At 46.9% G+C, this 26,354-nt stretch overlaps 1 protein-coding gene across 6 annotated transcripts in view; it reads right to left on the reverse strand.

Moving 5' to 3' along the window:
• The window catches only part of ABLIM3 (actin binding LIM protein family member 3), a 117,135-nt gene that overhangs the window by 32,363 nt on the left and 58,418 nt on the right, over positions 1-26,354 (reverse strand). For all 6 annotated transcript variants that reach the window (XM_032250280.1, XM_032250279.1, XM_032250277.1 and 3 more), the window contains exons 6-8: positions 20,119-20,245; positions 16,605-16,698; positions 10,472-10,559 (exon numbers count right to left, since the gene is read on the reverse strand). In XM_032250280.1, coding sequence (XP_032106171.1) covers positions 10,472-10,559; positions 16,605-16,698; positions 20,119-20,245 — 309 coding nt within the window. The remainder of the gene's footprint in view (positions 1-10,471; positions 10,560-16,604; positions 16,699-20,118; positions 20,246-26,354) is intronic.

Raw genomic sequence — 26,354 nt, forward strand, 5'->3', positions numbered from 1 at the left:
CAGACTGAGTCTACAAGCATATTCGTTATATTGGGGTGTGTCAAACTGTGGCCTGTGGACCACTTGTCTTGCAGCCTTGTGAAATTCAGATTCCTGGGCCCCCTGCAGAAGCCACTGATGCCAACTCCTGTAGGTGGGTCCTGGGAATCCGTGATTTAATAAGCTCCCCAGGTGATTTTATGACTTCTAATTTGAGAACCACAGGGCTAAATACCAGATAACACTCTAACTTGGAATGTTACGTGTCAAAGAAACCAATTTTACAAGACAGAACTCTAACTTTTTGTAAGAGTACAACATTTTCTGCTTGTTCAACCCTTGGTTCCATGAGTCACATTCTCCTGTCGTCTGAGATTGTCACCCACACTTCCAGGCTCTGCAGTTAAAACCTACTATGAAGGTTACGGAAGTGAAGGATTAGCTATTTCTGTACCAGCTGACTCAGAGATAGAGATGTGAATCTCTAAAACTACCTCTCAGCCAGGTATTAAGGCCATTTTTAATCCTTAGCAGAGTCAGCAGTCAGTCTTATCTCTCTGACTGGTTGTAGCACACACTACACCTGTAACATTTGGGGCTGATGTAATATTGGGGAGGCCAATGCTTTCTGTTTTTCTTTCTTTTTTTTTTGAGATGAAGTTTCACTCTTATTACCCAGGCTGGAGTGCAATGGCACGATCTCCGCTCAGTGTGATCTTGGCTCACTGCAACCTCCGCCTCCTGAGTTCAAGCAATTCTTCTGCTTCCAACTACCGAACAGTTAGGATTACAGACATGCGCCACCACACCCAGCTAATTTTGTATTTTTAATAGAGGGGGTTTCTCCATGTTGGTCAGACTTGTCTCGAATTCCCAACCTCAGGGGATCTGCCCGCCTCAGCCTCCCAAAGTGCTGGGATTATAGGTGTGACCCACAGTGGCTGGCCAGTGCTTTTTGATTTTTAACGCCAAAGCTGGAGCTGGTATCACAGTCTTCTAGAACACTGGCATTTTAGAGGTTACAAGCACAGTGGCTGAAAGCGGTCCATTGGAAGGTTCTGTTTGGTGAGCACTGTGATTTTAAACAGTCTGAGTCTGAAGGTTTTTAAATACTGCAGGTCACCAGTGACCCTCCCTAGTTTCTGACTCCCAGCCCTTCCCACTCCTTGATGTGGGCATTTGAGTTTTTGGCCTTGACCCTAGCTAGGGTCATTCTCTTACAGCAGGTTTCCTCTCTGGATTTCTTTTCATCATAGCAGGATGAGGTTTCTCAGGCCTCTGCCTTTATGACTGCAGCACTATCTTTGTGGCAATAGACTGGGAGGAACCTTGGAAGTGCTCCTTTAAAATCTCCATGCACATAAACCAACCCAAATGGCCATCAATCAATGAGTGGATAAAGAAACTGTGGTATGTGTGTGTACATGTATATATGATGGAATACTGCTCAGCCATAAAAGGAACAAAATAATGGCATTTGCAGCAACCTGGATGAGATTGGAGACTATTATTCTAAGTGAAGTAACTCAGGAATGGAAAACCAAACATATGTTCTCACTCATAAGTGAGAGCTAAGCTATGAGGATGCAAAGGCATAAGAATGACACGATGAACTTTGGGGACTCAGGGGGAAAGGATGGGAAAAGAGTGACGGATAAAAGACTACAAATTGAGTGCATTGTATACTGCTTTGGTGATGAGTACACCAAAATCTCACAAAACATCACTAAAGAACTTACTCATGTAACCAAACACCACCTGTTCCCTCACTACCTAGGAAATAAAAATTAAAAAAAAAAATCCCCGTCCAAATAAACAAATGAGGTAGATCCAAAAATGGAATATTGTTCAGCCATAAAAGGAATGACCTACTGATACTGCCATGACCTGGATGAACCTAGAAAGCATTATTCTCAGGGTAAGAAGCCAGTCACAACAGAACATATATTGTATGATTCTGTCTGTATGCGATATACAAAATCGGTAAATCCATAGAGTCAGAAAATAGATTGGTGGTTGTCAGCGGTTGGGGGAGAGGGGAACGGGAAGTGACTGCTTAATGGCATGTATGGAGTCTCCTTTTGAAGTGATGAAGATGATTTGGAACTAGATAGAGGTGGTGGTTGTACCACATTGTGAATGCGTTAAAAGCTACTGAATTGCACACTTAAGAATAGTTAATTTTATGTTATGAGAATTTTACATAAACATAAAAAATTCCCCACTCCTCTCCTCCCAGCAGGTGAACTGCTTCTGGAGACCAAGGCACTCTGTTCCTCCTTTGTTACCGAAAGTGCCAAACTCGGCAGGAGAGAGGACTGAGCACTGCTGTTGAAGCTGCCCTGCGGTAACAACGTGACCATCATAATCTCAGGCGTTAGTAAATCTTGACGGGTACCAGGCACTCTATGCGTTATTTCATGTAATATTCTTAAGAGGTTCCAATCCTGGCTACATCAATGACTAGCTTCATTGTCTAGAGCAAGTCACTTGCCTCTCTGTGCCTTGGTTTCCCAATTTATGAAACAGGGATGACAACAGAATCTGCCTCATAGGTTTGCTTTGAGGATGAATGCGTTAATCCATGCACAGCACTTAGAACAGTGCCCGCCTATGTCGGGGACTAGATAAGTGCTGGTTATTGTTGTCATTATTGTCTCCTCTCTTCCACCTACAAAGATAATCTGTGGCCAGGATCTAATTTGGGTAAGGGGAGAGCAGTAAAAGAGAGACTTGAGGGGAGCAGGGAGCTGGGGACTGGGTGAGCGAGGGGGCTGCAGCACATGGCAGGCTGGCTGTGCAGGTGGAGTCACTGAACAGAAGCCTGGCTTGGTTGCCAGCGCACCCTCCTGGGAGGTTGGGCTTGTGCCCAGGGACGAGGGCACCTCGGGAGAAGTGGGAAAGACTGGCTTGCTTGGAGCTGATATGATGAAGTGGGCTTGAAGCTTAATAAAGAGGTTAGAGGGAGAAAAGTGCTTAGTTACCATGAGGCTGGTTACCATGGAGGATATTGGGCAGGATGAGAAGAGGAGAATGGCAATTCCGAGGTGCCACATAATTCACGAGAAACAATAGGTGCTGAATAATAACAGTTGGGACAGGCATTAAAGTGTATTGAGTGCTTAGTACATGCCAGGCCCTAAGTATTCTTATTATTCCTATCGTTACTATCATAACTAATATTTATAGAGTATCGATGCCAGGCCTTACATCACACACTTCATAACAATAGTGCTTAAATATAAAAAATAATAACTGCCATTTATTAAGTACATATGCTGCACCTTATACTAAGTATTCTTAAAAATGATGATGGCCAGGTGCAGTTGCTCACGCCAGTAATCCAAGTACTTTGGGAGGCTGAGGTGGGAGGATCATGAGGTCAGGAGATTGAGGCCATCCTTGCCAACGTGGAGAATCCTCGTATCTACTAAAAATACAAAAATTAGCTAGGCATGGTGACAAGTGCCTGTAATCCCAGCTACTCAGGAGGCTAGGCAGGAGAATCACTTGAATCTGGGAGGCAGAGGTTGCAGTGAGCTGAGATCGCGCCACTGCACTCCATCCTGGGCGGCAGAGCAAGACTTCATCTCAAAAAAAAAAAATGATGATAGTATTGACAACAGCAAGCACTTATGAGTGCATTGCATTGTGGGAATGGTCATTTCTATATAACCAGGTGATTATTGTGAGCTCAGACTGGCAGAACCAGCAGTGCTAGGCCCTGGGCTGTCTTTACCACGCATTCATTAGCTCATTTAATCTTTACAGCAGCCTTGTAAGATGGGGCCTAGCCTCAGCCCTCTTTACAGATGAGAAGTTGGGGATTAGGAAGCTTGGATGTCTAACCTGCTTGTCCATCTCTGTCTCCCAACCCTGGCCTGGGTGTGGGCAACAGGTCCTCAGACACTCTGGAACTTCTCTGCTGAGCCTAATGGGACATGCTGCCTGTCTGTACTGATGGTGGCTGGGGACTGGCCAGGCCTTCCATCCTGCTGCATGGAGGCAGCCAGCCTGGGCAGGAAAGCATGGGGCCACACACACACACACACACACACACACACAGAGAACCACTTGACGACACTCACGGGCCCTTCCACTCAGCTGTGCTGCTCTTAGACGCCTCTCAGTTCTGAGAGTCAATCAATTTTCTTTTGCCTAACATAGCTTGAGTTGGGTTTCTGTCACCTAAAATGTCTAGATTAATAAAATATCTCATCGAGCTAAAACCTGAATATCTGACAAGTTCTTGACTTGCCCGGCAGGCAACGATGCTTCTCAGAAAAGAGAGGAAGCAACGTGGGAAATTGCTACTTTGGACCTAATTCTGACCAACATGGACAAATTGACTGCTGAAGTCGGTGTGACATGTGATAGGCGAGTAAATGGCCACATTGGCTTGAGTTTGTGGTGACCTGAGAGGAGAGGCTGGAAACAAACTTCAGAAACACAAGCCTTAAGCTACTACTCTGTAATACTTTCTGTATGATTCAAGATGCTTGGTAACCCTTAAAAAAATGGCAGCTCGTCAAAAATTAAAATATACTCTATTTAAAATGAAATATGCTTAGTAGAGTCAGACTTTAGGAAGTATCAACTTAGTATGGTAACAGAATATGTCTGAAGAATCTAAAATTAGGTAGCAGGATTGGGGAAACATAAGATTTAAAGTTTTTAAGCATAACTCCTACAACCTAAGCTGTCAGTAGAGAGATCCAATTTAAAGTAATAATGCTAAATTACAAAATTATAACAACCAATACTACAATAGTGCCTTTTAGAGGGGGGTTTCATGAAATGCATAGATGGTGACTGAGGGCCGGCATTCCACAACCCATAACAACGGGAGGCCCTCACTGGAACATCTCTTAGCTTAGGACACCTTTTCTGAGTTACATCTCAGCCAGAAATACACAGCTCCTGAAACCAGGACCTTGTATCCTCTGAGCTAAAAAAAAAAAAAAGTAATCTGAACTAGATTCAGTTATACAAGAGAAGGGTTTGGCGTAATTATCAAAACAAGTCTTCGGGACTCCGTTTCGGACTTGTGTTAACACAGAACCAGGGTTCTTCACTTTATTTTGGACCGTGGACACTTCTGAAAATCTGATGAAAGCTATGGACCCTCTCCCTAAAGAAACACACAGCTAGCATGCAAAATTTGGCAAGCAATTTCAGAAGACTCATAGAACTCAAAAGGCTGACCATGAACCAGTTTAAGAATTCTGGCAATAGATATAAGCAAATTGCCTCCAAGAACCCTAGCAAGACAGGCTAGCTAACCTTGGCTAAGTGGCGTAGCCTCTTTAAAAGTTCATTCTCATCCTCTGAAATGAGGATATTAATGGCTTTTAGCTGACAGCGTTGTTGTGAGAATAAAATGGGATGCTGTGTTTGAAACTCTTGGTACAACACCTGGCACACAGTAAATGCCCAACAAATACCAACAAATAATAATTATATTAAAAATAATAAAATTATGGCATTTTATTAATATTTTATTATTAATATTATCATGATTATTGGTGAGACCTACCACTTGTCATAATACTTTTCTTTAGCAGAGCAGGGTTTGTCCAGTATTTTATAAATGATTTCCTGCCTTGTGAGTTTTAGTTAAACATACAAATGATAACAGAATTGTTTAAAAAGGTGCAGCTGAACTTGCGTAATTCCAGGGTTATTGTCTCAGGTCTTAGAACAGGGGGTATTCGGTGTAGACAGAAGGGTAGAAGAAGAATCTATTTTCTCCCTTTTCCTGGGTACGGGCACATTTAGAACAAGAACAAAATTTATCTCATGAATCACATTTGGGATTTTGAAAACCTCTCACTGATCCAGTAACTGCAACCTTTGAGATTTCAGTGTAAGTTTTGGCCTGAACCTGCAGTGTTTTGGCCATTATTTTGCTGCACAAAATCAGTGACCTAATTTCCTGGTGAAGCCCAAATGAAGGGTTTGGATAACAAACAGATTAGATATTTGGCATCTTTACAAAAACAGTTAAAAGATTGAATACACAACAGAACTTAAAACAAATAAAACTTGCTCTTGTCTCCTGGGGCCCCAGAAGTTCTCCTCCAGACAAACATCAGACTTCTCCCAATTAGAGCCCATCAGAAAGCCATCACATAGCAATTAAAACACAAACAAACTCACCCAAAGAATCTCCCAAGGACCATTTGCCAGTACCATGCTGTTTCCAGCTCCAGAACTGACAAGGCTGGGTTTTGTAAGCTTTGCAGGCATCCCGACTCTCTCTCTCTCTTATATAAGTTGCTTTATGGAGTCCTCAGTGCCTTCACATTCACTTTCTCCTCTAATGCTCATGAGAACCTTGTGGCATAGGCTCAGGTAAGTGGGCCTGCCTCAGTTTCCACCTATCCAGGGAGGACCTTTGCACTCGCAATTCTCACTGCCTCCTCAATCTTCCCCACTTTTCAGCCTCCTACCTCCTACTCGTTTTCAAGGTTTTGGCTTGAAATATCCCTTTTATTAGGGGCACCTTCCCTGGCTTCCCAGACTAGAGTAGAGGCCTTTATAACACATGCCCATTGTTCCAAAACTTTCTCTTTGTGGCACTTGTCACAGCTTGTCATTGAATGTTGATGCTTCTATTTGGCACTGTCAGTTTCTCTTTCTGGAGAGTGATCTCCACCAGGGCAACAAGCATGCCTGCCTTGCTCATCTCTGAATGTCCAACCTGTAGCAGAGAGCCAGGCAACTTGAGTGGATCAATGACAGACAGTGATGTTATCCTCATTTTACAGGTGAAGGAAGAGATCTGGAGAAGGAAGTCATTTCTCAAGGTCACAGCCTATTAGTGGAATTGCTGACGCTTGAACCCAGGAATCCTGGCTCTCAGCCATTTCTTTACACTCCTGAGCTGCCCAGGAGCAGAGTTTTCTTGTTACTTCTAGGGGATATCATATTGACTGCTGGTGACCCCATTTGGTAAGGGTGTCCAAAGTCCAGATCTCAGTGGTAGGAGAAGCCCCACAAGACACCCACAGCCCAAGAGAGCATGACTCTAGCACTGCTTGGCCTGGTCCCCCTCATTCCAGGATCTCTTAGCATCCTTTGAGGCAGGTCCTTGAACGCCCTGCAATTACTCCCACTCTCCCAGGAGCCAGGAGGAGAGGGATGGGATAATTAATGAGAGGGTGACAGGCCTGTCTTCATTACCAAGAATATCCCCACCTCCTGGAGGCATTTCCGCATTGGGTTTAATGGTGCATCCTCTCTCAGGATCACAAAGCTGTTCACTTTACTTCATTGCTTAACTCTTTCAGCACCTGTGTGAAGTTCGATGAGTGAAGACACCAACCAGTGAGGCTGTGAGCTCCATGAGGGCAGGGCCTTTGTCTGATTTGCTCACTGCCACATCTTCAGTTGTGAGAACAGCAGCAGGGACACAATAGATGCTCAACAGATATTTGTTAAATCAGTGAACTGGGAGCTTCCCAGTTGTCAGGAAATTATTACACCCATATCTCATAGCAGCTGTTCCTGGTCTATTTTACACATTAGGCAGCCAAGGCTCAGAGAGTTATTAGACTTGCCCAAGGTCAAAAACTTAGTAATCAGTGGAGCCAGGATTGCCCCTGAGGCGTCTGGGTCAAAGCATCAAACGGGGAAAGATTAGGATTAGGAATTCAGGCAGGGAGGCAAAGACGTGGTTTATTCTAGTGATATCCAGGTAGGGATGAGAATGGGAGGGCAGTTTAAATACTAGGAGGTGTGTTCACTAGGGAAGGGGGAGAGGAGTATCATGCAACAAGCTTCCAAGTCCAGCGCAAACTCCAGCTTCCCGTGGCGGTCAGGGTGAAGGCACAGTGCAGGTTGCTGAACCTCGTAACATTGGGTCCTGCAGCAGGAATCACCCAGGAAGCCCGGCAACGAGGAATTACCGTGCACAGGTAGGGGCAGGGGCCTGAGTGTCAGGCAGGGCCTGGGTCCCAGGGGTAAAGTGGAAAGAGCCTTGGAGGGGAGTCACAAGGCCAGGCCCTGCGCTGCCCCTACACGCTCCCATTCTCACACAGTCTCTTTCTACTCTGGGTCTGTTTTCCCCATCTCTACAATGAGGGTTGGCACTTTACAGTTTAGAGTGACTCTGGGATCCTTTCCCCTCCAGCATCAGTTCATAAAGTAAGTAGACTGCATCTCATTTCAGAAATGGTCACTTTGTTGAATCCAACATAGGAATTCCTGCTCCAGGATTCTTAGCAGATGGCATAAGTTTCTGTTGAGTAGCTTTAGGCCAGTGGTTCTCCACTGAGGGTGATTTTGACTCCCTGGGGACATGTGACAATATCTGAGACATTTTTAATTGTCAGTGGGAAGAAGCACATTGTTGGCATCTAGTGGGTAGAGACCAAGGGTGCTACCAAATACCCTACAATGCTCAGGAAAGCCCAGAGCGTCACCTGTGCTGACGCTGAGGAACTAGGCTCTAGGCACAGGTGACTGACTGCATCTTGAGGGAACTCATGGCTATGGGCATTGTGGCTAGGACAAGCTGATACTGACATGCTCCCTGTAACTGCTGCCCTGGCCTTAGATCTACCTGGAAGAAGGGCTCTCATTCCTTCTCAATACGGCTATCCAATCACAGCGATTCCACCAATGGTACTCACCTGTGGAGGGAGTACACATGGGCCAGTGTCAGGGCTGAGGGACCAGTGCCAGGAACACAGGACCTCAGGGAGGAGGCCAACAGCTCTCATACAAGCTGGAGGGGACCAGGGGCAGACAGAGGGCTGTGGGCATGCGGGGAGAGGAGGCCGTGCTAAATTGTGGGTGGGGTTGGGGGAATCTGGGGTATCTATGGAGCATGTAGCGACTGAACTGGGCCTCGAATGATAGGATTTCCAAAGGAGTACACATGGAGGCAAGGGGAAGGGCTGTGAGTTCTTTTCAAGGCCAAAGTCTCACCACAAGGTCCAGCCTGTCTGCCCAGCTCGCCTCCCAGCTGCATCTCACTTCCATCTGCACCCCGGCCACACAGGCTCCTCTCGCCCTCATGCACGCGTTGTTTCTTCACCCACCTCAGTCTTGCAGGCTCTGTCTTCTCAGTTCGGTGTATCCTATTCCACCTTTTGTTCAGTTGCTATGATCTGAATGTTCGTGTGATCCCCACATTCATATGTAGAAATTCTAACCCGTAAGGTGATGGTCTTAGAAGGGAGGGCTTTTTGGGAGGGGATTAGGTCATGAGATCAGTGCCCTTATAAAAGAGGCCCCTAGAGCTGCCTTGCCCCTTCCACCATGTGGGGACACAGAGAGAAGCTGCTGTCTCTGAGAAGGTGGGCCCACATCAGACACCAAATCTACAGGACCCTTGATCTTGGACTTCCCAGCTTCCAGAACTGTGAGAAATACATTTGTGTTTATAAGCTGCCCTATCTACAGTATCTCAGTCTGCTCAGGTTACAGCAGCCTGGTTGAACTACACCACCAGTTAACACCCACTCATGATCTGGATCAGCTCCTGGCCCTTCTTCAGGGAGCCCTCCTGGATATTCCTCCTACCCCGTTATGTTCTCTCGAAGCCCCACACTTCTCTCCGTCATGACACTTACCATGGCTGATGTTTATTTGTGTGATTATGGATTAATGCCCTTCTCCCTCAGGGGACTGTAGGGCTGGGTGGGCCTCACCATGGATGCTAGCACAGCCTGTACATGGCAGTGCTCAAGAAACAGTCGTTGAGTGGATGAATAAATGATCGGAAGTTGGCTTTGGCAGCTTAGGTGTCGGGTATGTTCAAGGCTACAAAAAAAGTCTGGGACCTAGACAAGAATTTAAATGCTAGACAGAAGTGCTTGTAGCTAAATAGGCAGACAGGGAGGGGCCCTGAAGAGCAGGACGGTGTCAAGAGCATGTGATGCCCTTGGATGGTGGCCTGGCCAGAGGGTAGAGGACTGGGCAGAATCTGGAGAATAATTAGGAGGCTGTTGTAAGACTCCTGGGGCAAGAGGGCTGGGAAGCAGCCGAGGGAAAGCGGCCCTAGTTAGCTTTGTGGAGACGATTGGCACTCCTCATTCCTCTGTGCATTCTGAGAGTCCCTGGGAAGCCCTGAGCAGCAGCCTGGCGTGATGCTCTGAGATATGGGGAGAAGGAAGTGGAGTCAAGGCTGTGATGCTATAGACACTTTGCAACCCAGGCATTCCTCTGAGGTTCTCTGACCCCTTGGCCCTGTGTAGCTCAGCTTCCCACCCTCGGGCAGAGCCAGGAGAGTCTGCTCAGAGTGCTGCCAGGGAAGCAGGCCAGCTGGGCAGCGGGTGGAGGTGCACAGAGACGGAAGGCAGATTACATGTCACTTCATATTAGCTACACCGGCAACCTTCCTGATCCACCCAGAGAGGGGCCAATTAGTTGCAATTCTGAGGAAAAGCCAAGATCCAAGATAACACTGAACCTGAAGGAGGCTGTACCTCCTTTCCAGTCATGAGCAGATCGGAAGGCCTTGCAGAGGGTTAGATTTGCTTACCTGTGAGGTACATTTCCTCTCCTTCAGTGAACATCTGGTGGCAGCGTACACACCTGGCACAGGTTGGGTGGTAGTGCTTCCCTCCTGCCTATGGAAATGAAGAGATGAAACAGGAGGTCAGAGTCGGGGCTGCTGTCTAGTGGGACAGACTGGGTTTGAATCTTTCTTGGGTACATTAGTGTTGTTCGCATCTTCATGGCCCTAAAGTTGGTTGGAGCTACCCAGGAGAGTCCACAACCATCTGAAAGTCCACTCAGGAAGCTTCATGATTCACTCCATGGGTCCCTGATGGCAGTTCGGGGGACTTCCCTGAACACCTGCACTTCTATTCTGGCACTGGGAAGGGCCCTTCAGAGGCCACTGATCCAACTTCCTCATTTCCAGAGGAGGAAACAGGCTTGCTTTGAGGACATCCCAGCATCTCCCCAAGTGAGGGGCACTTACCACTAATGGTACATGAAATGATTTTAAGTGGTACATGAACTTGGGATTTAATAACATTGGACCAATGGAAAAAAATGATCCTTTCATCCCTCTATACATTCTTCTGATTTTGTCAAGGAAGAAGTTCTAGTTTGGTGCTTGTGCGTCTTTAATCTATCCAAAACTTACCAATCTTCCTTTTAAAGAAAGTGAACAGGTGTGAGGCTTGGAACCTTCACATGCAATAGAATCTAGCTAGAGCTCTATTTATTTTCAGGCTACCTGCAATATGGCAAGTGATACTGGCTTTCCTGTTATGCTGCATATAAGTTTCTTACATATAAGAGAGCCAGCTTCAAGACAACCGAAAGTATTATGGAAGAATGGGCACACGAGGTTCACAGACATGGCAAAAATTGTGAGACTGGCATACAAACAACAGATTTTTAGGGCTCAATGGATGATTTAGGACCCACCGCGGAGCCCCGGGCCCCCAGGACAGTCCCGTGACTATTGCACCTGGGTGTGTCCAGCCCTACCCCAGCTCACCCCAGTGTGGCTTTGGTGAGTCCCCTTCCCCATTTTCACTTTCCATCCCCATTACTATTTAAATTAAAAATGAAAACAATTTGCAGCTGCAAAAACTTCCATCGGGGGAAGAAACAGCCTCAGAGAAGGCTGTGCCTCAAGGGTTCGCCGCAAGCCAGCAGCAGTGTTCGGCCCGGATCTGTGTGAGCCAGTCACCAGCTCCGCACTCGCTTTTGGAGTCACAATTCTGAAATCAAAATCCCAGCCAAGAGGGCTTGGTGTGAAAGGGCCCTTCAGCGGCGGCTCCAGCATTTGTATATGCAGGCGCTCGGTGCAGACATTGGGTTGGAAAGTGGGCCTTGTTTGAAGAAATATTTTACAACGTCAGGGCAGGGTTTTCTTTGAGGGAGGGTAATGTCCAGGGAAAACTGATGGCTATTAGGAGTTCTTAAAGTTCCCTGTCCAAGACATCACTTGATCTGATGCTAACAGGCTTCTTCCAATCCAAAAATTATAATTGCATAATAAGAAGATCTATTTTTTTTTTGTGGGGGGTGAGAGTGGAGATTGTTGGAATGGGCTTGCCTATTCTTGAGATATTCCCTCTGTTCTAAAAACTTAGCAAGAATGTGGGAAAGGCCGACTTTTACAAAAAGAAAAAAAATCTCCAATATCCCCTTTTTCCTCCCATTTGGTTGTTTACATGGCCTCACACCAATAAGAAAGTGTCCTTGTCATCATCAACGCAAATATGTTCAAACTGTGGAATGAGCCTGCTATTTTCCCAAGCTGGAATGTTGTGGGACTGATTCTTTTGTACCATGACAAGGATAATCGGTTTAATTAGCAGCCTCTTCCTACTCTGTGTCTCTTTATCATTTTGATTATAGACCTGTTTTCCAGTGTGGCAACAGTGCCTTGGCAAAACTGAAGCTTAGCATTTTCCTAAATGCCATGCCCTACTACCTCGTCCCAGCTGAAAGAGATGAGATGCCCCAGTTTTGTGCCCATCTCAGCACCCCCAGTCTTGGATGGTATTAAAAACAGTTTGAGCAAAGGGAGGCTATTAGGCAGCTTGTACCCAGAGTAAGAAAAAGCCACATCTGCTAGCTAAGAGGAACCGTTTTGTCTATTAACCAACCGAAATCAGGAAAATAGTAAAGAAAAATGGCAAAAAACTGGTACCCTCAAAACAGAGCCCTATTTGAGAGGACTGAAAACGGCAAAGCAGGTTTGAATATGTAGCAAGTAAACCAGGCTGTGGTCCTTTTTGGTGAGGAAACAGACAAGGATGGAAGGAGTGAGGCTGACAGCACACTGAGCTCTGTCACTGAGGAAGGGATCATAGGGTGGCCTAGGGAGGCGATGGGAAGGGACGGGATGAGAAGAGAGGCAGAAACAATTTAATTAAATGCCTGCAGTGTGTCAGACGATGTGCTGGGCTCTGCCTTGGGTGGCTGTTGTTTCTGCCTGACCAACATTCTTTCCTCCTTCTTCCAGAAACAGCCCTAAGCCTTTCCTTGGTGGGCCTACCTCTCCTCCATACCGGTCCACAGGGTTAAGTAGTGCTGACCCCACCAATGAGCATATTCAAACTTTGTGGGGATAATTATCAGTCCAGGGACGGGCCTGAGACTGTCCAATGAGAGTCAGTCCCAGAATGCTTGCAGAGCTATCAGAAAAGAGAAGCTCATTTTACACTGGGGAGACCGGCTGTTAGAATCTAAGCCTGGGGCAACTGGTGTCCAACTTCTCCACCACCAAGCACACCCTCCTGAGAATAAACTCAACCTGGAAGAAAGTAAGCCAAGATGGCTGGAGATTTTGCCTAAGCACTAGATCCAGCTCCTGGGCTGTTTGTTACAGGAGCTGACAAATTTCCTTTGTGTTTCAGCCCAGAAGGTCCTGACTAACATATTCATTAGAAATTAAATGATAGTAGTACTGTCTATTGATAGATACAGACTAAGAGGAAATATCTTGCTTAAGGCTTTGTGGCTAGACGTGGTAAAATCTAAATTCAAGTCTGACTGCAGCCACATCTATTTCCTGACATCGTGCGCCCTCAAAGACCCCTGAGTGGCTGAGAGCTGTGGGTATCAGTGCGGATACAGGAGGCTGAGTCCTAGATTTTAGCTCTGCCTCTACCAGAAATGCTGCTTGTGATCTTGGAAAAACACTGCATGTCTTGGTCTCACTTTTCTAATCTGTAAAATGAAGAGGTTGAACTAGGTGATTGCTAAAAGTCTCTTCCTGCTCTAAGAAAAAAAATCAATATGTCCAAGATGCTAATGGAGCCTCGTAGAAATGGAATCAATGGAAACTCAGTCACAACAGCTGCCTGGGAGGAACAGTCCACCACAATGCTAAACAGGTAACTCTTGGGGAAATAGCAGCTGCCACCAACAGGATTTCAAAGCAGCTTGGAAATGCTGAACAAATTCCCATCTGTGTCCCTGTCTGTCTAAGTTCTTTCTTTCCGGAAAGAAAAGTCTGCTTTTGTGGCACCTCCCACCCCATTGACCCTTCAACCCCCTACTCTCTGGGTGCCTCTTCCCCACAGTTCTGCAGAGCCAACGAACGACTTCTGAAGGTGACCTTTCCCACACCCAGCAGCTTTTCCACAGCCTGTGTAGTCCTTCACTGCTCTACAGAGTTTGATCAACACTCTGACCATCCCATGTTTTCTGAAGCTCTGTCCATTCACAGAATCCTCAATTCTCCTCCCACATTTTCCTCTGCTACCTCCTCAGCCTCTTTCTGAGTTGCTTTCCCTGTAAGCAGCTGCTTGCCAAGGTTGGTGTCAGACTCTTTCCTTTCCTCTGTCTTGGAAATCCCGAGGACTCTGATGCTGCTGTTATTCAAAGACTTGTGTTTTTCAGTTTGGCTCCTCCAGGCCTGAGCTTTGTTCCCGAGCTCTGATCCATATTTCTCTCCTTTTCCCCTTTTATTTGCCTGGGATAGGGTCTTTCTCTGTTGTCCAGGCTGGAGTGCAGTGGTACAATTTTGACTCCTTGCAACCTCCACCTCTCAGGCTCAAGCAATCCTCTGGAGTGGCTAGGACTACAAGTGTGCACCACCATACCTGGCTAATTTTGTTTATTTTTTGTAGAGATGAAGTCTTACTATATTGCCTAGGCTGGTCTTGAACTCCTGGACTCACGTGATTGTCCTATCTTGGCCTTCCAAAGTGCTGGGATTACAGGCGACAGCCACCATTCCCAGCCTCAGATTCGTATTTCTGACTCCTGGGATGTCAATCACAACTCATCCTAACTGGCACTCACCATGTTTCTGCCAGGTCAGCTTTATCCCTGCTGTCCCCAGTTCTGCTGATGACATCAGGCTTCCTTTTCTCCAGAAATAGGTAATTCTTTGGTGCAACTTTTAGCTGCTTCTCCTTCAATCCCCATCTCCACATGCTACCCCTCAGTTGCAGAGTGGTTGAAATTCTGCTTCCATAGGGCTGGGCACAAGGGTGGCTGCCCTCTTCATTGCTACTGTACCTCTTGAGTCCTTCCTGCCTGAGCCATGCAGGGGCCTCCTCACTCGTCCCTTCTAGCTTCCTTCCTTCAAATGTAGCCTGTGTACATTATCACGTCCTCCTTCCGGAAGCCCAGCTCTAACCAGGACATTCCTGCCCAGTCTCTCCACAATGCTCCCTTGCCCAGTGAGTCACATGCAAACTCCACCCTGGTATCCCAGGCCCTCAGAAACCCACCCCCAACAACCCTTCCTGGACTCAGGCCTTGTCCTCTGCATCTAACTCCTTAGAGCTCCCTGGAGATGCTTAATAGTTTCCCAGCTCTGTGCATTTGTTTATCTCATGGGCTCTGCCTCTCTCTGTCAATTCTCCACATAATAATCAGAGAAGTCTTTTTAAAAACATGATCTTATCATGTTTGTCCTCGGTTTAAAACTCTCCAATGGCTTTCCATTGCACTGAGTATAAAACCCAAACTTCTAAACATGGTTTACAAAGCCCTACATGGTATGCCATATATGATATCCTACTATATTTCATCCTTCCCTACCCTCAATTTATAGAATTCAACCACATTGGCAGACTGGGTCAGCTATTGTGAGCAGAATCATTAATTCAGCCAGATCTGGCCTCTTGGTTGTGGTAACCATGAGTGTTGTGTTGAGAAAAAATCTGTAGCTATGTGTGGGTTCTCTGTTCTTTGAATGGGTAAAGCTCATTCTTCCTGTGTCTCTTCCCACCTCAGGGCCCTTCAGGGATGGCTCTTTCATCCTCAGGGCTCTGCTTCGCTGCACGTCCTCAGAGAGTTCCTTCCTGGTTGCCACATTCCCTCCTGCTGAGTCCACATGTGGCTGCAGAATTGTTCTCAACAAGGCACTCATGGTAACCACAACCAACTGGCCAGATTTGGCAGAAGTAATCATTCTGCTTACAATACCTGACCCAATCTGACCCTGCAGCTATTGTCAGATGGAGAAACGGAGGCCTTGAAAAGCAAAGATAACTACCCAAAATCTGAGCAGGAGTTAGCAGTAGAGTCAATATCAGAACTAAATTATTCCTGTTAGGCTATTATTGTTCCTTTCCACTGAGTCCTTTCCTGTTTCTAATTCTTCAAGGTGGGTGGTCCCAAAGTATGGGAAGATAGTTTTCAGGCCCACAGGGGATAGGAAGAAAGGCCAGAAAGACCAGTGCACAGGGGCTCAGCAGGGCCTCAGCAAGGGTGCTGCAGGTTGTCTGTTACTGCAGGAGTCATGCATCAAAGGCTGGGGAGAGGTGTTGCCATGGTGACGGACCCACCAAAGAAGGGCTTAGGGAGTAACTTGCTAGACAAGCTGGCTCTTGTATCAGCACATTACCAAATACTAAAAAAAATAAAAAAAGAGTTCCATCCTCTGGCAGGGCTGGGAGGAAAATCTTAATGTCACTCTCTAGAAATCTGTCTGGGTCCGAGTCAAAGATGCAACTGATTTTCCCAGCACAGCATTTTTTGAACCAGGAAGAATTTTGTCCACCGTTTCATTTTGGGGTTTCCCAGAGATCTCAGCAAGATTATCTGCTCAAGGTCATGGAGCAAGCAAAGCTGGAGAAGGTAGAGGCTACGGAAAAAAGGCGTGGGGTGACTTTCTCCTTCTGTGATGACTTTTTGGAGGCAAAGGTCACCCTGCCACATCTTCACGGTTGCTTATACCCACTCACCTCCAAGACTCTGCCACTGATGTATCGGTCACAAGTTTCACATTTAATGCCAAACTGGGAGTGGTAGTCGGCTTCGCAGTATGGAACACCATCCCTGCAAGAAGAAGTTGACACAGGGTGAGGAAGTTAGGGAGGATCAGTGAGGGTGCCACATGGCAGTTAGACTCAGGACCTGCAGCCTGTGGTGGCTGAGCCAAAGTTTGAGGCTCCTCCTTTAATAAACAATTTCATCTGTAGTGAAAGAATCATCTGACAGTGCTCCCAGACCAGTAGATGATAGGAAGCCTCCTGGGACCACCTCCTGTGTGCTCCATTTTTACCCAATGCTTAGCACTTAGCAGACAGTGATAAGATTGTTATCACTTATTTGTATACCACCCCCGATGACTAATAGCCACTAACATTTACTGCTGGTGTGTGCTGGGCTCTTTGATGGTGTTTTACAGATTATTTCATTTAATCCTTCTGACAATCCTATGAGTCAGAATTATTAGTATCCCCATTGATGAAATCCAAGCATAGAGCACTTAAGTAACTTGTCTCAGGCCACCCAGGATGACCTAGAGCCTGGATTCAAAGCCAGGTGGTCTAGTTTCTCACCCAGGTTGTCATGAGGATTAAAGGAGATGGGTCTACGGTACCCTAGGGCTCAGGACATTGCCCTGCCATACTGAGTACTCTGTAAATGGCAGTTGGAGGAATCGCCATGATCACGGAGAGGCTTCTTTGGAGGACGTTTGGTTTTCAGTTCGTTAGGACTGATATAAAGATAGTTGGAGGTATCAGAGAGCTCAGCCTAGCTTCTGGGCCCTGCCTCGCTCTAATGGCCAAGTCTGAACTCTGAGGAGAGAGAAACCTTTCCTTCACTTCTGGGTATAAGAGAACTTGGCTCAGACACTGAGAACCCTAAAGGAGGGACACATCACTTTTCCATCTCGAAGCTGTTGCCATGTTGAGGTTGCTGGGGGCCCACCCTGGGCAGCATTTTCCTGAAGGAGGAGCAGCAGTGAGGACTCACGCCCGACCAAGCTCTGGAGGTATGACTGTGCTCACAAGGCAAGGACTTGTTTGTGATCCCATGAGACACACCTCCCCAACCCTTTCAACTCCACCCCCCGCTAAATCAGGTTCTCACTCTGTGGGTGCGGGAGGGTAGCTCTGCAGGGAGAAAAAGTCATTTGTCAGAAGGTGGATGTTAAAGCCAACAAAATTTGGGTATAAATGCCAACACAGTCTCTTTTGGATCCGTCGTTGGTGAAGCCTTGGGGAATTAGAAATACACAATTCTAAAAAGAGGAAGATGGTAAAATGAGTGTTTACTGGGCATTTATTAGGTGCTAAGCACAGATTTCTGAGCCCTTACACAACCCTACAGGGTAGATTATCTTCTCTCCATTTTTGTAAATGAAGAAACTGAAATTCTGAGCAGTGGAGTCCCTTGCCAAAGTCACACAGGCTGGGCTTCCACCCTGGGCATCTGGTGCCTGAGCCAGTGCCTCTGAGCCCCTGCCACTCTGCCAGCAGCCAGGTAAGGGGCCCAGAGCTAGGCTGTAGAGGCACCAGGTGTGGTGGGCAATCTGGGCTGGGCCTCCTTGAGAGAAGCTCTGAACAACCCCTAAGTCCCCAGAAAATTCTGATTTAGGTTTCCAGACTGCAGCACTTCTGGCTGGCAATGTACTAAGGGCACTCCTTGCTTGGTGGGCATAGAGGGGAATGCCAAACTCCCACTAGCATGGCATCAAGAGCGCTTGGTGATGTGACCTCAGCTCACCTATGCAGCCCAGGATCCTGCTTCACCTAGGCACATCCTTGAGCTCCTACACAGGCTGGAGGCGTCCAATGCTCCCCTACCGTCCTGGTCTTGCCCAGGCTGGCCATTCTGCCTAGAAGCTCTCCTCCTTTGCATTTTCGAATCTTAACCCCATTCCATGGAACTCTGAGAAATTCAAGATTCTACTTCCTGCTACTTAGCAGTCATCCTCTTTTTCTCTGAGTGTTCACAGCCCTTCCCTTTGGAAGCCACCCCTTCCCAGTTGAGGTCCCTGTGCATCAGTCACCAAGGGCTGCTCTCTGGCTCTAGGGTTCAGATCCTCTGGGCCAGTGATTGATCAGGAATGGGCATGTGGCCTAACAGTGGCCAAATCAGAGGCAGCTCTGGGACTTTTGCTGGAGTTCCATGGGAAAGAGGCCTCTTTCTCTGCTAGGCCTGGTAAACTGATGGAATGAAAGCCTGGAGTTGTTGGCTATCTTCTTTGCTACCACTTGCAGAGGGCCAGGTTGAGAACTAATCCACCATGAAGACAGCAGAGAGAGACAGAGAGAGAGAGACCAAAAGATAGACAGAGAAAAGCAGAGACTTCTGAAGTACTAATGACATCCTTAAGCCTCTGGATTCATCCATGCCTGAAGCCAGTGTGCCTCTGGCCTTCCCATTTCTATGAGTTAATAAACTCCTATTTTTGCCTTTAACTGAGCCGGGGTTAGGTTTTCTGTCACTTAGGATCAAACAGGTCTTAAAGAATAAAGCTTGCCTGAGCTCCTGATCACACATTCCCTGGTGTCACAATTCTTCATGAATGCAGCATATCTGTTTCCCGCATTAGACTGCAAGGTCTTGACAGCAGAAGCAGTTGTGGGCTGCAGCTCTGCGTGTTTGCCATTGCCTGACATCAGGTCAGAGAGTGGCACCTAGAAGCGTCTGGGGTCGTATGGTGTCAAAGCTGTGACAAAGGTCTGTGCTGATAATTGCTTTCAGGTACTTGAGTATATAAATGTGGTCACTGGGGCCCAGAAACAAGGGGACACTTGTCTAATAGTGCAGTGTGTGGGTCACTGGAGGTTGGCCCCTCTAGAGAACTCTATGCACCCATCACCTCCTCTCCACGAAATTCACTCAGCAACTATATTATTAGGAGGGGATATAGCAGTGATTAAAACAAAGCCCCTGTCCTGGTGGGGACAGAGATTAAACGTTATTATTGGAGCAAGTTATTTACTCCCTCAAGTCTGAGTATTCAGAGGCGATAAATTCTTCAAAGGGGCAGTCATGAGGATTTAAAGTGATACTTCATGCAAAGTAGTGAGTTCCTTCTATATAATTAAAGCTCGATAAATGGTAGTTAGTATTATTAGCATTATCACAAAGTTACAAGGGACAAACAGGTAATTACCAATGGTGGTTGCCAGTGTGAAGGAAACAAACAAGGTACTCTGAGGGCCCATAATGGGCAATAAATGAGAGATGGCCTGAGGAGAGGGCATGGGGACCAAGACCAGAAGGGAGAGAAGTGGCAGCAGGTGTGCGAGGAACAGAGAGGGCGTCTCAGGCAGAGGGAACCTGCCGGGAGCTCCCAATGGGGGAAAGAGGCTGCTGGGAAAGATGCTGTTTGGCCGGAGTGCAGCAGAGGATGGAAAGGAAGGGAGATGATGCTGGAGATGCAGGCACGGGCCTGATAGGGCAGGACCCGCAGAATGCAGAGGCCCAGGCAGCTGGGGCGGGAGCGGGGGGACCCACTTGCTGATGTACTCCCCGGTGAGGATGACGCTGCAGGTCTGGCACTTGAAGCAGCTGACGTGCCACTGCTTGTCCAGCGCCAGGAGTGACTGGCCGTGCTTGATCTCCTCCTTGCACCCGGCACAGTCTGCAGAGATAAGAGGACACTGCTGAGGAAAGCACCCTGGGCCCTTTGACCCCGCTATCTCAGGCCCACATCGAGGAAACCCCTCCATGAACGCCAGTGTTCCCATAGTTGCTCCCATCCTGACCCTGGCAGATGCCCAGAGGCTCTCCCGAGGGAGAGGAAAGGCCACTGGAGCCCTGGCCTCTTGACAAGGGGTCTTGGTGTAGGAAAGAAGGAAAGACCTCCCTGCTTGTCATCAAGACCACATTGTTCACTGAATGTGGACCCTGCACTGCTTCCAGCCCTGCTCAAATTGCTAACTAAGCTCTGCTGCTCTCCATGACCTTGGCATCTGCTGTGTCAGCATCACCTGGGGGCTGGCAGTGTACAGCATCGAAGACCCCACCCAGACCTCCTGAATTTTAACAAGACCTCAAAGTTTAAGAAGCACTGCTCCTGGGGATGGGCTAAGCATACAGTTTTTCAAACCCTTAGGCTATATACTCAATGGCAAGGACTGTGTTTATATTTTGTGGTTAAATCTTTTCCTCTGCCTAGCACAAAGCATAGCAGTTTCATAGCAGAAACTCAAAGCATATTTGCTGAATGTGTATGAATGAAAGGGCCTGATGGTACCCAGGCAACAAACAGAATTACCACACTTAGCCCTTCTCCATTCAAACGTCGAACTTGTGCCTTCTCCGGTGGCAAGGATTATAGAGTCTGATGAGACTGTCCCAAACCAGAAAGGTGCCCTCAATCCCTGTCACAGTCACTCTGGAATGTGAGTTGCGGCCAACGGGATGTGGGCCAAGCCTAGCATCAGCCTGTTGCTCAATGAATGTCTGGGGAGGGTCCGGAAATGGAGCCAACGTCCAAGGCACTTGGGAACTGCTGGGAATTCAGGCCTAGCCAACCGGATGGCCCACTTTGGAGGAGGAAAGGGTCATGGGGCAAAGTTGACCAGAGGACAAACTTCCCTGTTGGCACCATAAGACAAATGCACACTTTGGAATAGTGAGGAGAGCAGAAACTGCATGTAAATTTGGGGGATCCTGACTGGACAGCCCCTACATCCAGCTGGGAGCCAGTCCTAGAAGAAAAGACGATGTGTCTGCAAATCCAGGAAGGGTGGTGGGCCCCGCAGGCTGTGGGGAGGGTCTGGGGCCCTGATGAAGTGTTTGCATGCGTCAGTTCCCATAGTACTACGCCTCTTGGCTGTTGTGTGTCTTTCTAACATCCCTTAGTGCAAGTTGGGGGCAGAAGGTCTCTACTTGCAAAATGCTTCAAGCCTCAGGCCTTCAGACGGGGGCTGGGAGAATAAAGAATTTTGGGATTTATCTCTTTTCTTTTCTTTTCTCCTAGGGTAAGTCTGTAAGTCTACTTCCACCCCCTGCCCAATAATTACAGACCTCAGAATGCAATAATTTAGAGAGGTCAGGTACCCTCTTCTCTTTTCTAGATAGACAGGGGTCTGAAATGACTTGCCAAAGCTCAGTTTAGAGGAACCCAAGACTGTAGACACCTGCCCAAGCTTTCTAGGCCACTAATACTGAATTTGTATCTCTATGGGCCTCCCCAACAGGGCCTAGAAATTCCACAGGGGTTTGGAGTTCACAGAGTATTTGGTCAAACATCCCACCCAATGCAGGAATCTACAGCATTCTTGACAAGTGGGCACCTCTCCTCTGCTTAATCACCTCCAGTAGTGGGCAGGTCAACCCCTCCTGAGGAAGTCCACTCGCCCTTGGACAGGTATGATTGTCATGACTGTCTTCTTTATATGGAGCTGAGACTCGACTCCTGTGACTACTCCCATTGTTTATGTGTGTGTGTGTGTGTGTGTGTGTGTGTGTGATACTGTGGTTTGCATTTGAGTTTTCTTGTATAACACTCTGACTGATCCTATTCTTATGCATCAAGAATAATCTACCTCTTTTCCCATATGACAGTTCTTTCAAATAATTAAAGACAACTATAGTTTCTCTCTTCTTTATTCCTTATACTTTTTCTTGCTTGACATAGTCATCCACTGATAAAATTTACTTGTGGATTCCACGGAGACAGACATGTTATTGGCAAACAGCACAATTCTCCACTTCATCAAAAAAACTTATTGCATAGCTGTATCCTTTCATGGCCACATTCTGGTAATGCATCCTATCTCCCCATGTTTCAGTGGTACATCTGAGATGATTTAGCACCTTGAGTTAAGCTGTAGGAGATAGTACAGCACAGTGGTTAGAGGCTGGACTGAGGGTTGGAGTGAGTGGTAGGAAGTTGGCCTAGGAGAGAATCCCAGCTCCTTTCTTTATGAGTTGTATGCTCTCTAAGTCCAGACTTGCTCATCTGAATATCTCCCTTATAACACTGGTGTGAAGGTTAATTAAAATCAGGCCCGTAAGGCCTTAGCACAGTGCTTGGTCCAGATGTATCAAATAAGTGGTTGTTGTCATATTATTTCACATACTCCTGTTTTTAATCCACATTCTGTGCATTCCCCAATCTCTGTTCTGAAGTCAGGAGCGATAGTCCTGTTGTAGGGAAGCCTGCTGATTTCCTGTGAGAATTCTGGGACGTTTTCTCCATGTGCCTTTCCTTTTCATGTTATATTGCTGCTCCCCATTATGTCAGCTTCTTATTTATTAGGACCTTTTCTCTCTCTTTTTCCTCCTTTCACTCTTGACCACCAGTGGAGTCTCAGGCATGGCACTCGGGAGCCCATGGGTCTGGTGTAATAAATAGAATCAGGAAAACCACACCCTGTTCCAAGTTGGTGTCTGCAGAGCCAGCTGTCCACTCCTCCATATGTTCCCCTCTATTCCAAAATTACAATCTTCAGCTGGCAGAATGTATGGTGCTACCACCTGTCCCTCCCAGATCCCTCCGTTATAAACTGAGGCCTCCTAAAGACGCTAGACTGCCATTTTTAGCCTTTTTAGACTGTGTCATTCATTCTATTTAAATCAGAAAAAATGAGTGGGTTTTGTGAGTCATAGCAAGCTCCCTACCTTGTTTTAGGCAATGAATCCAGGAAGACCAGATACTTCCCAACTTGCAAGTCATGTCTCTGGTACAGGGTGTTAAGGGAATAGGATCTAAGGCCAGACTGCCTGGTCTCACATTCTAGTTTCATTACTCATTATCTGGGTGACTTTGGACAAGTCATTTATTCTCATTGAGTCTCAGTTTTCTCATCTATAAAACAACTACTCTTATCTCCTTCATCCAATTGTTGTAATGATTAAATGAAATATTCTGTATAAAACACTTACTGAAGTGCTTGACCATAGTAATAATTGATGTTAATGCTGGTGATGGTGATGGTGGTATTGTTGGTGATGGTGGTATTGTTGGTGGTGACAGTGTTGTTGGTGATGGTGGTGACGGTGACGGTGGTAATTATAATGGTGGTGATGGTATCGATGCTGCTGGTGCTGGTGATAGTGGTAATAGTGGTGATTATGGTAGTGTTGGTGATGGTGGTGATTGTGTTGGTGGTGACAATGGTATTGATGGTGATGAAGGTGGTGATGGTAGTGATTGTACTGGTAAAGACATGGGTGTTGGTGGTGATGGTGGAGAAGGTGATGGTGATGATGGTAGTGGTGATGGTGCTTCTGATTGTTCTTAATGAGGTTTTTGCAGTATCTGGCAATAGTAACAGTCAATCAGTGTTAGCAATGTTGGGTGGCTATTGTGGTAGTAGTGATGGAGGTGGTGGTGATGGTGGTGGGGAGATGGTAGTGATTGTATTGGTGGTGTTGCTGGTGATGGTGGTGGTGGCATTGATGGTATTGGTCATGATGGTGGTGATGGTGAACATAGTGGCGGTGATGATAGTGGTGATGACAGTAGCAGTGATGATAATGCTGGTGATGTTAGTGATAATGATGGTGAGGGTAGTGGTGTGAAGGTGATGGCAATGGTAGTGATGGTGGTGATGTTATGATATCATGGTTATGGTGGTGGTGTGATGGCAATGGTGGTGATGTTAGTGATGGTGGTGGTGGTGCTGCTGCTGAGACTGCTGCTGATTCTTTTCACTGAGGTCTGTGCAGTGCCTGGAAATAGTAACAGTCAATCAATGTTTGCAACGATGATGGTTATTGTGGTGGTGATGGTGGTGGTGGTGGTGGTGGTGGTGAAGATGGGGTTTCTGCTGCTACCATTGGTGATTCTTCTTAGTGAGGTTGGTGAGAAGACATTTCTTCTTCCTGTGGTAGGTAACAAAATTATTTCCTCTTGACAGTTCCTGAGTATTTTTCTTGGTCTCTTTGGAGTAGACGCTGCTCCTGATTTTCCAGAATATCTGTATTTACTCTCCAGAGATGAAATGTCACACTTACAGCTTAAAAAACACCCAACTATTTTGTCCTTCTTTTCCTTTTCCATGCTATGTTCTTTTTCTTAGCAATCCCTTAAATCTGGCTTTGGTTTCCTGCATCCCATGGGAGCTGAGGAGACCTTTCAACACCCTGTCTAGTCAGGAGCTACTTTGCATTTGCAGCATGACCAGTGACCACCTCTATAAAACATACCACTGTAGATCCACAGATTGATGTCTTTACTTTGTGAGTAACAAGATAAGCTATAATACTAAGTATGCCCCCATTGGAAACTGCCTATGTGCTCATATGCTTCTCTTGACTCACTCTTTCCTCACCTTCTTCCACCTCCTAATCATCCAAATTATAATGGAGACTTTTGGGAGCCTCTCTTTGAAAACATACTCATATGTGAGACTCCCACACTCAGCTGAAGAAATCTCCCACCTAACAGAGTAGGTGATGGGTATAGCACAAATGCACACAGTAACACGCAACCCAAACCAGGGGAAATAACAACAGACCTAGGAGTCTCCTTCTCAACCTCTTTTGGTGTGCTTTCTATATTAAACCTCCATGCCAACATCACCCTTCACTCTGTATTTATAGAGCATTTTACACACTGAAATGTGTGTTAATTTGATGCCTGAACTAGTACATTTGGTTTCCCCAACACTCCTGTAAGGAAGAATGGAAATTCCATCCCTCTTTCATACTGGGTAAACTGAGTCTCAGGGAGGCTTCATGACTGCTTTGCAGCATGCAGACGTTTGGCAGCCTCCCGACTTGGGCTCACTTCTCCCTCTCCTGCCTCACACGTGATCCCGTCGGTCTCTGGGGTCCTCAGTAGCATTGGCCACAGGGATGTGATCCCACATCCCAGCCTCCTTGTTTTTCTGTCACTCTGGATGACGCTTTCAAGGAGCTGTGAAGGATAACACTGTATGCACTCAGCCACCTTGACATGGAAACCTGGTTGGTACAGTAATCTATTCTTGAGCATCATCAAGGACGTCGAAGGAAGGGCTCTGCACATTCCAGGAATAGATCTGATTTGGCTGAAAGGAAGAGCAGGCAAGGGAGGGAGCCTTCCCACTGCCTTTCTCCTCAGCTCACCATGGCTGGATGCACTCCAGGGGAGCCTCTGGGAGCTGAGCCTTGCTGACTCGGGGTGATCTCTGCTCACTCTCTCCGGCTGGATGCAGCCCAGCATGCTGACTCTGCTGGTGCCTTGGCCAACAGCACCCCGCACCCGCACAGTGCAACATAGGAGGCTAATGGGTTTTCATTGATTCTCTCATCGAGGCCAGTGAGAGTGTCATATAACATGAAAGAACACTGGAGCCTAGCATGGCTGACTGAGACCCAGGGGGCTGGGTCTGTGTGTGTGTGGGCATGTGCAGCAGCAGCCTGACAAGGGCGTCTGGGAACAGTGATTTAGACATCTTATTACTAGGTGCACTTGAATGGAAGGGACATCCCACAAATTAGAATGACCCAAACCAGGGGAAATAACAACCTTTTGAGGTGCATTCCTCATCCTCAGTTTCCCTCCAAATCTGTGGTTGGTGATAAAATATAATATTCACCATGGTATGACAGATGCTCCCCTTATCCCTAGACAGTGGTTCTGAATCTCAGGAACAGAAAATGAATCACCCAGGAAGCTTACTGGCAATGCTGATTCCTAGGTTCCATCCCTAGGGGTGCAGGGTGAGCTCAGACGCCTGCATTTTTACAAATCCTAGAGTGAAGCTGTTGGAACTATGGTTTTCTAGCTGATTGTCTATGGAACACCCTAA

Source organism: Sapajus apella, unplaced genomic scaffold (genome assembly GCF_009761245.1).
Source record: "Sapajus apella isolate SASKATOON/1434 unplaced genomic scaffold, GSC_monkey_1.0 scaffold71, whole genome shotgun sequence".
Classification (NCBI taxonomy): Eukaryota; Metazoa; Chordata; class Mammalia; order Primates; family Cebidae; genus Sapajus; species Sapajus apella.